We start from the raw sequence: 15,949 nt of genomic DNA, 5'->3' as shown, positions 1-15,949 counted from the left end.
GCTATACAGTGTGTGTATAGAATAGATTGCAGAGCTGTACAGTGTGTGTAGAATAGATTGCAGAGCTGTGCAGTGTGTGTAGAATAGATTGCAGAGCTGTGCAGTGTGTGTGTGGAATAGATTGCAGAGCTGTGCAGTGTGTGTGTATAGAATAGATTGCAGAGCTGTACAGTGTGTGTAGCATAGATTGCAGAGCTGTACAGTGTGTGTAGCATAGATTGCAGAGCTGTGCAGTGTGTGTGTATAGAATAGATTGCAGAGCTGTGCAGTGTGTGTATAGAATAGATTGCAGAGCTGTGCAGTGTGTGTGTAGCATAGATTGCAGGGCTGTACAGTGTGTGTGTGTGTATAGAATAGATTGCAGAGCTGTACAGTGTGTGTATAGAATAGATTGCAGAGCTGTACAGTGTGTGTAGCATAGATTGCAGAGCTGTGCAGTGTGTGTAGCATAGATTGCAGAGCTGTGCAGTGTGTGTAGAATAGATTGCAGAGCTGTGCAGTGTGTGTAGAATAGATTGCAGAGCTGTGCAGTGTGTGTGTATAGAATAGATTGCAGAGCTGTGCAGTGTGTGTAGAATAGATTGCAGAGCTGTGCAGTGTGTGTAGAATAGATTGCAGAGCTGTGCAGTGTGTGTGTGTGTAGAATAGATTGCAGAGCTGTGCAGTGTGTGTAGAATAGATTGCAGAGCTGTGCAGTGTGTGTGTGTAGAATAGATTGCAGAGCTGTGCAGTGTGTGAGTGTGTAGAATAGATTGCAGAGCTGTGCAGTGTGTGTGTAGAATAGATTGCAGAGCTGTGCAGTGTGTGTAGAATAGATTGCAGAGCTGTGCAGTGTGTGTGTAGCATAGATTGCAGAGCTGTGCAGTGTGTGTGTGTAGAATAGATTGCAGAGCTGTGCAGTGTGTGTGTAGAATAGATTGCAGAGCTGTGCAGTGTGTGTAGAATAGATTGCAGAGCTGTGCAGTGTGTGTGTAGCATAGATTGCAGAGCTGTGCAGTGTGTGTGTAGCATAGATTGCAGAGCTGTGCAGTGTGTGTGTGTAGAATAGATTGCAGAGCTGTGCAGTGTGTGTGTAGCATAGATTGCAGAGCTGTGCAGTGTGTGTGTGTAGAATAGATTGCAGAGCTGTGCAGTGTGTGTGTAGAATAGATTGCAGAGCTGTGCAGTGTGTGTAGAATAGATTGCAGAGCTGTGCAGTGTGTGTGTAGCATAGATTGCAGAGCTGTGCAGTGTGTGTGTGTAGCATAGATTGCAGAGCTGTGCAGTGTGTGTGTGTAGAATAGATTGCAGAGCTGTACAGTGTGTGTAGCATAGATTGCAGAGCTGTGCAGTGTGTGTGTGTATAGAATAGATTGCAGAGCTGTGCAGTGTGTGTATAGAATAGATTGCAGAGCTGTGCAGTGTGTGTGTGTAGAATAGATTGCAGAGCTGTACAGTGTGTGTAGCATAGATTGCAGAGCTGTGCAGTGTGTGTAGAATAGATTGCAGAGCTGTGCAGTGTGTGTGTAGAATAGATTGCAGAGCTGTGCAGTGTGTGTGTATAGAATAGATTGCAGAGCTGTACAGTGTGTGTAGCATAGATTGCAAAGCTGTACAGTGTGTGTAGCATAGATTGCAGAGCTGTGCAGTGTGTGTGTATAGAATAGATTGCAGAGCTGTGCAGTGTGTGTGTAGCATAGATTGCAGAGCTGTACAGTGTGTGTATAGAATAGATTGCAGAGCTGTACAGTGTGTGTAGAATAGATTGCAGAGCTGTGCAGTGTGTGTAGAATAGATTGCAGAGCTGTGCAGTGTGTGTGTAGAATAGATTGCAGAGCTGTGCAGTGTGTGTGTATAGAATAGATTGCAGAGCTGTACAGTGTGTGTAGCATAGATTGCAGAGCTGTAGAGTGTGTGTAGCATAGATTGCAGAGCTGTGCAGTGTGTGTGTATAGAATAGATTGCAGAGCTGTGCAGTGTGTGAGTGTGTAGAATAGATTGCAGAGCTGTGCAGTGTGTGTGTAGAATAGATTGCAGAGCTGTACAGTGTGTGTAGAATAGATTGCAGAGCTGTGCAGTGTGTGTATAGAATAGATTGCAGAGCTGTACAGTGTGTGTGTGTATATATAGAATAGTTTGCAGAGCTGTACAGTGTGTGTAGAATAGATTGCAGAGCTGTGCAGTGTGTGTATAGAATAGATTGCAGAGCTGTACAGTGTGTGTGTGTGTGTGTGTGTGTGTGTGTATAGAATAGATTGCAGAGCTGTACAGTGTGTGTAGCATAGATTGCAGAGCTGTGCAGTGTGTGTGTGTATAGAATAGATTGCAGAGCTGTACAGTGTGTGTAGAATAGATTGCAGAGCTGTACAGTGTGTGTAGCATAGATTGCAGAGCTGTGCAGTGTGTGTGTGTATAGAATAGATTGCAGAGCTGTACAGTGTGTGTAGCATAGATTGCAGAGCTGTGCAGTGTGTGTGTGTATAGAATAGATTGCAGAGCTGTGCAGTGTGTGTATAGAATAGATTGCAGAGCTGTGCAGTGTGTGTGTGTAGAATAGATTGCAGAGCTGTACAGTGTGTGTAGCATAGATTGCAGAGCTGTGCAGTGTGTGTAGAATAGATTGCAGAGCTGTGCAGTGTGTGTGTAGAATAGATTGCAGAGCTGTGCAGTGTGTGTGTATAGAATAGATTGCAGAGCTGTACAGTGTGTGTAGCATAGATTGCAGAGCTGTACAGTGTGTGTAGCATAGATTGCAGAGCTGTGCAGTGTGTGTGTATAGAATAGATTGCAGAGCTGTGCAGTGTGTGTGTAGCATAGATTGCAGAGCTGTACAGTGTGTGTATAGAATAGATTGCAGAGCTGTACAGTGTGTGTAGAATAGATTGCAGAGCTGTGCAGTGTGTGTAGAATAGATTGCAGAGCTGTGCAGTGTGTGTGTAGAATAGATTGCAGAGCTGTGCAGTGTGTGTGTATAGAATAGATTGCAGAGCTGTACAGTGTGTGTAGCATAGATTGCAGAGCTGTACAGTGTGTGTAGCATAGATTGCAGAGCTGTGCAGTGTGTGTGTATAGAATAGATTGCAGAGCTGTGCAGTGTGTGTATAGAATAGATTGCAGAGCTGTGCAGTGTGTGTGTAGCATAGATTGCAGGGCTGTACAGTGTGTGTGTGTGTATAGAATAGATTGCAGAGCTGTACAGTGTGTGTATAGAATAGATTGCAGAGCTGTACAGTGTGTGTAGCATAGATTGCAGAGCTGTGCAGTGTGTGTAGCATAGATTGCAGAGCTGTGCAGTGTGTGTAGAATAGATTGCAGAGCTGTGCAGTGTGTGTAGAATAGATTGCAGAGCTGTGCAGTGTGTGTGTATAGAATAGATTGCAGAGCTGTGCAGTGTGTGTAGAATAGATTGCAGAGCTGTGCAGTGTGTGTAGAATAGATTGCAGAGCTGTGCAGTGTGTGTGTGTGTAGAATAGATTGCAGAGCTGTGCAGTGTGTGTAGAATAGATTGCAGAGCTGTGCAGTGTGTGTGTGTAGAATAGATTGCAGAGCTGTGCAGTGTGTGAGTGTGTAGAATAGATTGCAGAGCTGTGCAGTGTGTGTGTAGAATAGATTGCAGAGCTGTGCAGTGTGTGTAGAATAGATTGCAGAGCTGTGCAGTGTGTGTGTAGCATAGATTGCAGAGCTGTACAGTGTGTGTAGAATAGATTGCAGAGCTGTACAGTGTGTGTAGCATAGATTGCAGAGCTGTGCAGTGTGTGTGTGTATAGAATAGATTGCAGAGCTGTACAGTGTGTGTAGCATAGATTGCAGAGCTGTGCAGTGTGTGTGTGTATAGAATAGATTGCAGAGCTGTGCAGTGTGTGTATAGAATAGATTGCAGAGCTGTGCAGTGTGTGTGTGTAGAATAGATTGCAGAGCTGTACAGTGTGTGTAGCATAGATTGCAGAGCTGTGCAGTGTGTGTAGAATAGATTGCAGAGCTGTGCAGTGTGTGTGTAGAATAGATTGCAGAGCTGTGCAGTGTGTGTGTATAGAATAGATTGCAGAGCTGTACAGTGTGTGTAGCATAGATTGCAGAGCTGTACAGTGTGTGTAGCATAGATTGCAGAGCTGTGCAGTGTGTGTGTATAGAATAGATTGCAGAGCTGTGCAGTGTGTGTGTAGCATAGATTGCAGAGCTGTACAGTGTGTGTATAGAATAGATTGCAGAGCTGTACAGTGTGTGTAGAATAGATTGCAGAGCTGTGCAGTGTGTGTAGAATAGATTGCAGAGCTGTGCAGTGTGTGTGTGGAATAGATTGCAGAGCTGTGCAGTGTGTGTGTATAGAATAGATTGCAGAGCTGTACAGTGTGTGTAGCATAGATTGCAGAGCTGTACAGTGTGTGTAGCATAGATTGCAGAGCTGTGCAGTGTGTGTGTATAGAATAGATTGCAGAGCTGTGCAGTGTGTGTATAGAATAGATTGCAGAGCTGTGCAGTGTGTGTGTAGCATAGATTGCAGGGCTGTACAGTGTGTGTGTGTGTATAGAATAGATTGCAGAGCTGTACAGTGTGTGTATAGAATAGATTGCAGAGCTGTACAGTGTGTGTAGCATAGATTGCAGAGCTGTGCAGTGTGTGTAGCATAGATTGCAGAGCTGTGCAGTGTGTGTAGAATAGATTGCAGAGCTGTGCAGTGTGTGTAGAATAGATTGCAGAGCTGTGCAGTGTGTGTGTATAGAATAGATTGCAGAGCTGTGCAGTGTGTGTAGAATAGATTGCAGAGCTGTGCAGTGTGTGTAGAATAGATTGCAGAGCTGTGCAGTGTGTGTGTGTGTAGAATAGATTGCAGAGCTGTGCAGTGTGTGTAGAATAGATTGCAGAGCTGTGCAGTGTGTGTGTGTAGAATAGATTGCAGAGCTGTGCAGTGTGTGAGTGTGTAGAATAGATTGCAGAGCTGTGCAGTGTGTGTGTAGAATAGATTGCAGAGCTGTGCAGTGTGTGTAGAATAGATTGCAGAGCTGTGCAGTGTGTGTGTAGCATAGATTGCAGAGCTGTGCAGTGTGTGTGTGTAGAATAGATTGCAGAGCTGTGCAGTGTGTGTGTAGAATAGATTGCAGAGCTGTGCAGTGTGTGTAGAATAGATTGCAGAGCTGTGCAGTGTGTGTGTAGCATAGATTGCAGAGCTGTGCAGTGTGTGTGTGTAGCATAGATTGCAGAGCTGTGCAGTGTGTGTGTGTAGAATAGATTGCAGAGCTGTACAGTGTGTGTAGAATAGATTGCAGAGCTGTGCAGTGTGTGTAGAATAGATTGCAGAGCTGTGCAGTGTGTGTGTAGCATAGATTGCAGAGCTGTGCAGTGTGTGTGTGTAGCATAGATTGCAGAGCTGTGCAGTGTGTGTGTAGAATAGATTGCAGAGCTGTGCAGTGTGTGTGTAGCATAGATTGCAGAGCTGTGCAGTGTGTGTGTGTAGAATAGATTGCAGAGCTGTGCAGTGTGTGTAGAATAGATTGCAGAGCTGTGCAGTGTGTGTGTAGCATAGATTGCAGAGCTGTGCAGTGTGTGTGTGTAGAATAGATTGCAGAGCTGTGCAGTGTGTGTGTGTAGAATAGATTGCAGAGCTGTGCAGTGTGTGTAGAATAGATTGCAGAGCTGTGCAGTGTGTGTGTAGCATAGATTGCAGAGCTGTGCAGTGTGTGTGTGTAGAATAGATTGCAGAGCTGTGCAGTGTGTGTGTATAGAATAGATTGCAGAGCTGTGCAGTGTGTGTGTGTGTAGAATAGATTGCAGAGCTGTGCAGTGTGTGTTGTACAGTGTGTGTGTGTGTGTGTGTGTGTGTGTAGCATATATTGCAGAGCTGTACAGTGTTTGTGGTGAAGCATGCAATGCAGATCTGTGTGTAAAGTTCACACAGTAGAGCAGGCAGCACATATACGTTCGTGCACGGCTCAGGCAGCACACACAACTCTATGGTGCCAATATATATAACCAAGAAATTCATAAACCTCCTCACCCAGCACAGCTGACATATTTACTCCGCCCACCCAAGTGACTAATCACATGATCATTCCATAATCCAAGGTCCTCCCACTAATCATATGACGTCTGTACATTTACGTACACACTTAATCACATGACTGCATCACGAGCATAATACGTAAACCACAAAAACATCGCCTATCCTCGTGTCCAATCTGTTCTTCGGTCCGAGCCTTTGGGGGCGGGGAAGATGATTGATTGTAGAATTATCCAATAGGAAAACAGATGCGGCCGCTGTGCCTCTCCATGTGGGCGGGCACTTGTGATGTAAGCGGAAGTGTATAGTGCAGGGCTGGGACGGTGGTGACTGCCGCACCTGTACTTGTTGCTATGGGCTGTGCGGCGCTGTATCCCCTGGAGGCTGCTGTGTGCAGGGGGTGAGCTGCAGCTGTCTGTCTGTCAGGAGGCTATGGCGCCGTGCTGCTGAGCAGTGGTAGCGGTGTACAGTACCCTATGCTGCAGTGTACACACCTGTGACACACGGGGACAGCTCATAGACTGGTGCTAGCAGCACATGGCCACACATTGCTGCCTACTGTACAAGCATTAGGTCAGTGACTACGTGCGCTGTGTCCCTCCACAATGCCTTGTTCATGTGGGAACTGGAGAAGATGGATCCGTCCTCTGGTTGTTTTCCTCTATGTTATAGGACTAGTAGTGGGAATTCCTGTATGTATCTGGGAGCTGCAGAAAATAAAGGTAAGAGCCATAGTGCTCCATGTGTCCAGTGTGTCAGCTGGGCCAATATATTCACATAGGGAACAATCTGTGCCCGCTGTATCTAGATCAGTGCTCTCCATCCTGTGCCCGCTGTATCTAGATCAGTGCTCTCCGTCCTGTGCCCGCTGTATCTAGGTCAGTGCTCTCCGTCCTGTGCCCGCTGTAGCTAGGTCAGTGCTCTCCGTCCTGTGCCCGCTGTAGCTAGATCAGTGCTCTCCGTCCTGTGCCCGCTGTAGCTAGATCAGTGCCCTCCGCCCTGTGCCCGCTGTATCTAGATCAGTGCCCTCCGTCCTGTGCCCGCTGTATCTAGATCAGTGCTCTCCGTCCTGTGCCCGCTGTATCTAGATGATCAGTGCTCTCCGTCCTGTGCCCGCTGTATCTAGATGATCAGTGCTCTCCGTCCTGTGCCCGCTGTATCTAGATCAGTGCTCTCTGTCCTGTGCCCGCTGTATCTAGATGATCAGTGCTCTCCGTCCTGTGCCCGCTGTATCTAGATGATCAGTGCTCTCCGTCCTGTGCCCGCTGTATCTAGATCAGTGCTCTCCGTCCTGTGCCCGCTGTATCTAGATGATCAGTGCTCTCCGTCCTGTGCCCGCTGTATCTAGATGATCAGTGCTCTCCGTCCTGTGCCCGCTGTATCTAGATCAGTGCTCTCTGTCCTGTGCCCGCTGTATCTAGATCAGTGCTCTCCATCCTGTGCCCGCTGTATCTAGATCAGTGCTCTCCGTCCTGTGCCCGCTGTATCTAGGTCAGTGCTCTCCGTCCTGTGCCCGCTGTAGCTAGGTCAGTGCTCTCCGTCCTGTGCCCGCTGTAGCTAGATCAGTGCTCTCCGTCCTGTGCCCGCTGTAGCTAGATCAGTGCCCTCCGCCCTGTGCCCGCTGTATCTAGATCAGTGCCCTCCGTCCTGTGCCCGCTGTATCTAGATCAGTGCTCTCCGTCCTGTGCCCGCTGTATCTAGATGATCAGTGCTCTCCGTCCTGTGCCCGCTGTATCTAGATGATCAGTGCTCTCCGTCCTGTGCCCGCTGTATCTAGATGATCAGTGCTCTCCGTCCTGTGCCCGCTGTATCTAGATGATCAGTGCTCTCCGTCCTGTGCCCGCTGTATCTAGATGATCAGTGCTCTCCGTCCTGTGCCCGCTGTATCTAGATGATCAGTGCTCTCCGTCCTGTGCCCGCTGTATCTAGATGATCAGTGCTCTCCGTCCTGTGCCCGCTGTATCTAGATGATCAGTGCTCTCCGTCCTGTGCCCGCTGTATCTAGATCAGTGCTCTCCGTCCTGTGCCTGCTGTATCTAGATCAGTGCTCTCCATCCTGTGCCCGCTGTATCCAGATCAGTGCTCTCCATCCTGTGCCTGCTGTATCTAGATCAGTGCCCTCCGTCCTGTGCCCGCTGTATCTAGATCAGTGCCCTCCGTCCTGTGCCCGCTGTATCTAGATCAGTGCTCTCCGTCCTGTGCCCGCTGTATCTAGATGATCAGTGCTCTCCGTCCTGTGCCCGCTGTATCTAGATGATCAGTGCTCTCCGTCCTGTGCCCGCTGTATCTAGATGATCAGTGCTCTCCGTCCTGTGCCCGCTGTATCTAGATGATCAGTGCTCTCCGTCCTGTGCCCGCTGTATCTAGATGATCAGTGCTCTCCGTCCTGTGCCCGCTGTATCTAGATGATCAGTGCTCTCCGTCCTGTGCCCGCTGTATCTAGATGATCAGTGCTCTCCGTCCTGTGCCCGCTGTATCTAGATGATCAGTGCTCTCCGTCCTGTGCCCGCTGTATCTAGATGATCAGTGCTCTCCGTCCTGTGCCCGCTGTATCTAGATGATCAGTGCTCTCCGTCCTGTGCCCGCTGTATCTAGATGATCAGTGCTCTCCGTCCTGTGCCCGCTGTATCTAGATGATCAGTGCTCTCTGTCCTGTGCCCGCTGTATCTAGATGATCAGTGCTCTCCGTCCTGTGCCCGCTGTATCTAGATGATCAGTGCTCTCTGTCCTGTGCCCGCTGTATCTAGATGATCAGTGCTCTCCAGACTGCCATATTCCCTTTAATAGCAGCCTTTGTATATGCACATGAAGGATTCATGGAGAAGGCGTACAGGTTTTGTTACAATAAACCTCCTCCACCTCTGTTACTTTGTGTTGTACACTAGACTAATCTAGATAGAAATAATACACAGCATGTTATCTGACTGCAAGAACAAGACGGAGGCTCTTTCTTTACATGTTCCACACGAATAAATGTGTAAATGGACGGGTGCTATATAAATAGTAAATGGGATCAATGTTCCCAGCAGCCTGTCTATGTACTCCTATAAAGAAGCCATACATATGACACAACCTCTCAGATAAGACCTAGTACAGCCCGGTGGTTGGGCAATATTGAGAATTACAGCAACCCTCTGGGTGGAGTGTCACTTTGCATTACATGTTTAGCTAAGTGCACATCTGCGGGGGGACTCCGTCACAAAGTCCACTCATGACAAAAGAAAACGGAGCCGTACAGTCTGTGGCCCAATAGACACTACCAGATCCCAACGAGTTGTATTGACTTTAATGGAGTCCGTTTGTTCAGTTTTTCCCTCCGTTCATGTCCCTCTGCGAGCAGAGCTCCGTCACAGATATGAACTTAACTTGAGTTGTTTTATTAATGAATTGTTTTTTTCACCAATATTGTGGTGCAGCATAAAAGAGGCATTCCAATTTCCAAAAGTTATCCCCTATCCTCAGGACAGGTAATGCCAAGCCTATTAGTGAAGGTTCATCCCCTGAAACCCCCACAGATCACAAGAATAGAGGAAAATGAAATTGGAGGTCACTACCAGTGCGCCATTGATTCTCTGAATGAGCCGTCAACATGGAGGTTCTGTTCACGACAGATGCACAAATATATGTACACTGGTTCCTCTTTCCTACACTTACACATTGCGTTAACTCTTTCCTTGCTGGGCTACTGTATAGTATACATGGGTACACTATGCACCCCTGTATATTGTACAGCCTACGGAGGTAAGTAGTGATGCTCTGCACTAGGGCTGGTCGGTATATCGGTTCATACCGAATACCGAAATTTTTGTGCTGCGCAATATGAATTTTTCCCCATACCGCAATACCGGTTTGGCCCCTCCCCCTTGGGAATGAATGAATTATCAGCCCAGCGCTGCGCCGTCCCCATCGGGGAACTAATCATATCTCACTCGCTAGCGCTGTTCTGCTCACCCCCCCCAATTAATTATCAGCCCAGCGCTACTACTCACATGTCACCCGCAAGCGCTGCCCTCCTCGTCCTCCTGTTTGTTGCGGCCGCCAGCACTGACACTCTATACCAGTGGTCTTCACCCTCCAGATGTTGCAAAACTACAACTCCCAGCATGCCCGGACAGCCGTGGCTGTCCGGGCATGCTGGGAGTTGTAGTTTTGCAACATCTGGAGGTCCGCATATTGCAAACCACTGCTCTATACTGTATCCCTATGCCCGGGCTACAAAAGGTAAGCAAAATAAACTTTAACTCACCTTCCCCGTCGGTCTGGACCAGCTTCCCAGGGAATGGAACGTCCGACAGCCGGCTTCTTACATGACAGTGCGCTCAGCCTATCACCGGCCGAGGTGGAACATCGCTGCGGCCGGTGATAGGCTGACGGCTGACGACGTTCACGTTCCCAGCGTAAGGCCGACGTCAGAACATGCGTTAGTTTTATTTTATTTACCTTTTGCAGCCCGGGCATAGGGAATACAGCACAGTATAGAGAGTGCCAGCGGCGGCGGCCGCAATAAACAGGAGGATGAGGAAAGCAGCGCTTGCGGGTGACGTGAGTAGTACCCCGATGGGGACAGTGCGGCGCTGGGCTAATAATTCATTTTGAGGGAGGGGGGGATACTGTTATATACCGTGGAACCGCCATAAGTTACACAAATACCGCAATACACATATTTGGCCATACCACCCAGCCCTACACTGCACACTGCACCCTTTATATGCTGTACATGACTCCATACCTCCTTACACTTTGGGGACTAGGGCCCCTGCATCTGACCCATGGAGTGATACCCTGAGGGCAGTGAGAAAACTGCCACAGGGTACAAAAATCACTGTTTCCACACACCAGCAAAAGTGCCAGAAAAAAACGCAGAAAAACTGACCAAAAGCACGAAAAAGCTGTGGCAGTTTTTCTGGCATTTTTGCTGGTGGAAAAAAAAGCTCAATGGGAATCTGAGCCTCAAAGCATTAGAACAAGATCCCTGTGTCGGGACACACCACTTTTCCTGTGAGGTGCAGCGCAGGTGTAAAAATAGAACTCTGTGGAGATTTAGAACTTTGCACAAAATTTATCATGCGCCTTGCACAAGTATGGTAGATTTGGTGCTCAAAATTGAGACCAACCAAAACGATGTACAAAAATCATCTGCGAACATAAAAGAAATTCCAACTCCCCACCTCAAGGCCGTGCTCGGATCCTGTGCCCGGCAGGGCAAGTCAATTCGGAACAAACAAGCGATGATCCAGCACTAGCAAACGATAACAGCTTTATTGAAGATTACTGGACACAGGTAAGACCAACCATTCCAACAGACGCGTTTCGAGCGCATGCGCTCGAAACGCGTCTTATGGAATGGTTGGTTTTACCTGTGTCCAGTAATCTTCAATAAAGCTGTTGTCGTTTGCAAGTGCTGGATCATTGCTTGTTTGTTACAAAAATCATCTACCTACCCCAACATTGATACATGTCCTCCATAGTAACAACTAACTCTTTAGCTGTTTGTGCAAGTAGAAATCTTGGAAAACTTTTCATAATACAATGATGAAGCTTTATTAACATTACACGGGACTAACCCTTGGAGAAGAATGTATCCGGTGTCCATTGAAGCTAGGAATGATATAGCTTGTTCTTATCTTTCATATTGACTAATGGAAGCCTTTATGCGCTCTCTTGCAGGTTAGCGTGCACACCAAAGCATGGTTTATCGCTGGGATATTTGTGCTTATGACTATACCAATCTCTCTATGGGGAATTTTACAGCATTTGGTTCACTACACACAGCCTGAACTGCAGAAACCCATAATACGGTACCGTAGTTGTCTCATTTCAGAAATCTGCTTTGCATATCATTGTTGAGCTACTATACGGAACAGTCTTTTTTTTTTCTCTTTTATAACAGAATACTGTGGATGGTGCCCATTTACAGTGTAGACAGTGTAAGTATTCTTTGGTTATATTATAGACTCAATAACAGTGAATATGGAGAGGCTCTTGTCTAGCTATTCAGCAATGAAGACCCGAGCTGCCCAACTGACACCTAAACCCACGGTGTCTGAACAATAGGGAATTATAATACAAAAAAAAAATATGGGGTTCAGGGTCACGGATATTTAACCAATAAACAGTTTATTACGAGTAAATTATACACAATTATATAATGTGACCTGAGACTCACAGGGCCCTTGTGAGTGGTCTGGGTCACCTCTTAATCAATAAAATACTATTCAAATGTAAAAAATATATAAAAGATAATAGACTGATTTAACATGTAACCATACACCTAATAGAACTAATCCAAGTATTCCAAATAGCAAGTTCTGTTACTGTCTCTTAGTGAAAAAAAAATACTCTGCTGGTATGCTTAAAGGAAAACTGTCAGCTTGCTCCCCCCGCACTAACCAGTGGTACTGGCTGGTAATGCGGGGGTTGCTGATCAGTTTGATGCTTACCGTGCCCGCATTTGCCCCGCCATTTGGCCATAATCTTCTATTTTCAGTATATGCTAATAAGGTGCTAGCTTGCAATGGCCGGGCTAACTGGCACTCTGACGTCAGCGTTTTTGGCCACAGCGCCGCCCAGCTAATCAGTATTCCTCCCTTCCCTCCACCTCTCCCTCTTCATTACAGAGCGGGGAGAAGAGGGAGAGACGGAGGGAGGGGAGGAATATTGATGTTCTTGGCGGCGCTGCAGCCAAAAACGCTGACGTCAGAGTGCTAGTTAGCCCGGCCAATGCAAGTTAGCACCTAATTAGCATATATCGAAAATAGAAGATTGCGGGCGAACGGTGGGGCGCATCCGGGCACGGTAAGCATCAAATTGATCAGCGTCCCCCGCACTACCAGCCAGTACCGCTGGTTAGTGCGGGGGAAGCAAGCGGACAGTTTTCCTTTAACAAGCAGGGGTACTGGTGGTGGTCACAGATTTTAGTATATCATAGGCTGGACGCGTTTCAGGACCACATAGGTCCTTTACTCAGCAGCTTGATAAAAATGCATTTTTATCAAGCTGCTGAGGAAAGGACCTATGGGGGGTCCTGAAACGCGTCTAGCCTATGATATACTGATATCTGTGATCATCACCAGTACCCCATTGTGCCCTATTTGGCACTTATTGGCTTTTGTTACCTAAGGGAAATTTGTCTGTCAATCATAACACCGGCAGGTGTACATTACATACACGAGGAAGCCGCCGAGCGCACCAGCTTCCTTTACTACTGAATTAAACGTACTGCATGCATTGCATATAACCTTTGAGGATACTAACGGAGTACTATCCTCAAGTCTGCTTGTTAAGTATACCAGCCAAGTATTTTTTTCACTAAGAGACAGTAACAGAACTTGCTATTTGGAATACTTGGATTAGTTCTATTAGGTGTATGGTCACATGTTATATCAGTATTATCTTTTATATATTTTTTACATTTCCAATTATCTGAATAGTATTTTATTGATTAAGAGGCGACCCAGACGACTCACAAGAGCCCTGTGAGTCGCCGGTAATATTATATAATTGTGTATAATTTACTTGTAATAAACTGGTTAAATATCCTTGACCCTGAGCCCCATATTTTTTGTAATATTATAGACACGGCAGATATTGTGCATTGCTGGTGGCCAGTAATGTGTCTGGTTATATTATACCTTATGATTTATTTATAAGGATATTTATCGACGCATAGCTATACTTGCATAACATTTTATTTAATGGTTTATATCAGGTCTTTCCTTCAGGTTCTTCTCTGGGGTTGTACATATAAATGGGTTATTGTCATCTTATACACTCTGGGACTCTCACCTATGAGTAGAATGGTGGCCCTGTTTGCTAGTTCACTGTGGCCAACTGGCACAGAGAACAGATCAACAACCCGAAGGCTCCATACATTATGTAATGGCCATGCTGAGTTACTGCAGCCCAGCCCCCATTGAAGTTGATGGGAGCCGCTACTTCACGCACAGCACCGCACATTTACGGTGCAGCTGTGACGTGAGCACAGGAGCTGCACTAGATTCATTCACGGCGGGTCCCAGCGGCTGTCAGCAGCCGCAGACCCACCAGTAATGGCGAACATCAGCGATCGTGCTAATGTTCACCATTAACCCTTCAGATGCCGTGATGATTACAGATCACAGCATCTGCGGCAGTGCTGCACTTAAAATGGCTGATCTGATCGCCCACAGCACTGCCGCAGGGATCAGATCAGCAAAGATGGCGGACAGAGGTCCCCTCACCTGCCTCCGTTCGTCTCCCGGGTCTTTTGCACTGATCTGCCTCCAGCAGACCAGAGCAGAAGATCCCTGATAATACTGATCAGTGCTATGCCTATGCATAGTACTGAACAGTATTAGCAATCAAATGATTGCTTTAAACAGTCCTCTATGGGGACAAAAAAGGTTTAAAAAAAAGTTTTTAAAAAAAAGTGAAGAAAAAAATTTGAAAAAGCCCCTCCCCCAATAAAGTTTTAAATCACCCCTCTTCCCCATATTAATAAAAAAAAGTGTAAAAAAACGATAAATAATAAACATATTTGGTATCGTCGCTTGTGTAAATGTCCGAACTATAAAAATATAATGTTAATGATCCCGTACGGCGAACGGTGTAAACTTAAAAAAAAAAAAAAATTACCAAATGTCTGCTTTTTTATCACATCAAACTGCAAAAAATAAAAGCAATCAAAAAGTCACATATATGCAAAAAGTGGTACTAAAACAAACTGCAGATCATGCCGCAAAAAATGAGCCCTCTCTTATACGAAAAAATTAAAAAGTTAGGTGGTCAAAATAGTGCAAATTTAAACGTACTTATTTTGTAGAAAAAAAAAAAAAGTTTGAGATTTTTTTTAAAAACAGTGATATAATAGAAATATATGTAACCATGGGTATCCTTTTAATCGTATTGACCCAGAGAATAAAGAAAACATGTCATTTTTACCATAAAGTGTACAGCGTGAAAACAAAATCCCCCTCCCATTCCAATTAGAAAATTTATGGTTTTTGTTTAAATGTCCTTGCACGAAAAAATTTTTTGGGGGGTTTTACCATACATTTTAGGGTAAAATGAGTGATGTCATTACAAAGCACAAGCTCTGCAGTGTCCTTAAAGGGGTATTCCAGGCAAAACCTTTTTTTTATATATATCAACTGGCTCCGGAAAGTTAAACAGATTTGTAAATTACTTCTATTAAAAAATCTTAATCCTTCCAATAGTTATTAGCTTCTGAAGTTTTCTGTCTAACTGTTCAATGATGATGTCACGTCCCGGGAGCTGTGCATGATGGGAGAATATCCCCATAGGAACTGCACAGCTCCCGGGACGTGAGTCATCAGAGAGCAGTTAGACAGAAAACAACAACTCAACTTCAGAAGCTAATAACTATTGGAAGGATTAAGATTTTTTAATAGAAGTAATTTACAAATCTGACAAAAGCAAACGTGGACTCGGCACTGCCAAGTCTGTGTGCGGAGTGGTGCAAGTGGGTGAGGGGATCACGGTCTCTGCTGTAAGAACTCGGGTGGTGCTCAGACTAAATCAAACAGTTCAGTGTACTTGAAGGTAGAAATAGCAAAAAAAGTCGGCAACTCGCCAGCGCTGGTTCATGTGAGGTCTTTCTTTATTGCGACATACTCACTGTACAAAATGCAGGGGAGAGACAGACAGGTGGGAGGTACAAGGGTGGGCAACGGAACCGTTTCACACGGTGACCGTGCTTCTTCGGGCCTTTGAGGTCCGAAGAAGCACGTTCACCGTGTGAAACGGTTCCGTTGCCCACCCTTGTACCCCCCACCTGTCTGTCTCTCCCCTGCATTTTGTACAGTGAGTATGTCGCAATAAAGAAAGACCTCACATGAACCAGCGCTGGCGAGTTGCCGACTTTTTTCGCTATTTCTACCTTCAAGTAATTTACAAATCCGTTTAACTTTCCGGAGCCGGTTGATATATAAAAAAAATGTTTTGGCCTGGAATACCCCTTTAAGGGGTTAAAATAAA

At 46.0% G+C, this 15,949-nt stretch overlaps 1 protein-coding gene across 2 annotated transcripts in view; it reads left to right on the top strand.

The window, feature by feature from the left end:
* Window positions 1–6,121: 6,121 nt before the first annotated feature.
* Window positions 6,122–15,949, top strand: part of TMEM184C (transmembrane protein 184C) — a 35,297-nt gene continuing 25,469 nt past the window's right edge. Inside the window, exons 1-3 of one of the 2 annotated variants that reach the window (XM_056562836.1) lie at window positions 6,122–6,264; window positions 11,642–11,772; window positions 11,865–11,901. In XM_056562836.1, coding sequence (XP_056418811.1) covers window positions 6,223–6,264; window positions 11,642–11,772; window positions 11,865–11,901 — 210 coding nt within the window. In that variant the 5' untranslated portion in view covers window positions 6,122–6,222. The other variant, XM_056562835.1, reaches the window with a different exon arrangement.

This window comes from Hyla sarda, chromosome 1 (assembly GCF_029499605.1).
Source record: "Hyla sarda isolate aHylSar1 chromosome 1, aHylSar1.hap1, whole genome shotgun sequence".
Classification (NCBI taxonomy): domain Eukaryota; kingdom Metazoa; phylum Chordata; class Amphibia; order Anura; family Hylidae; genus Hyla; species Hyla sarda.
This window is presented reverse-complemented; position numbering and strand designations above follow the sequence as displayed.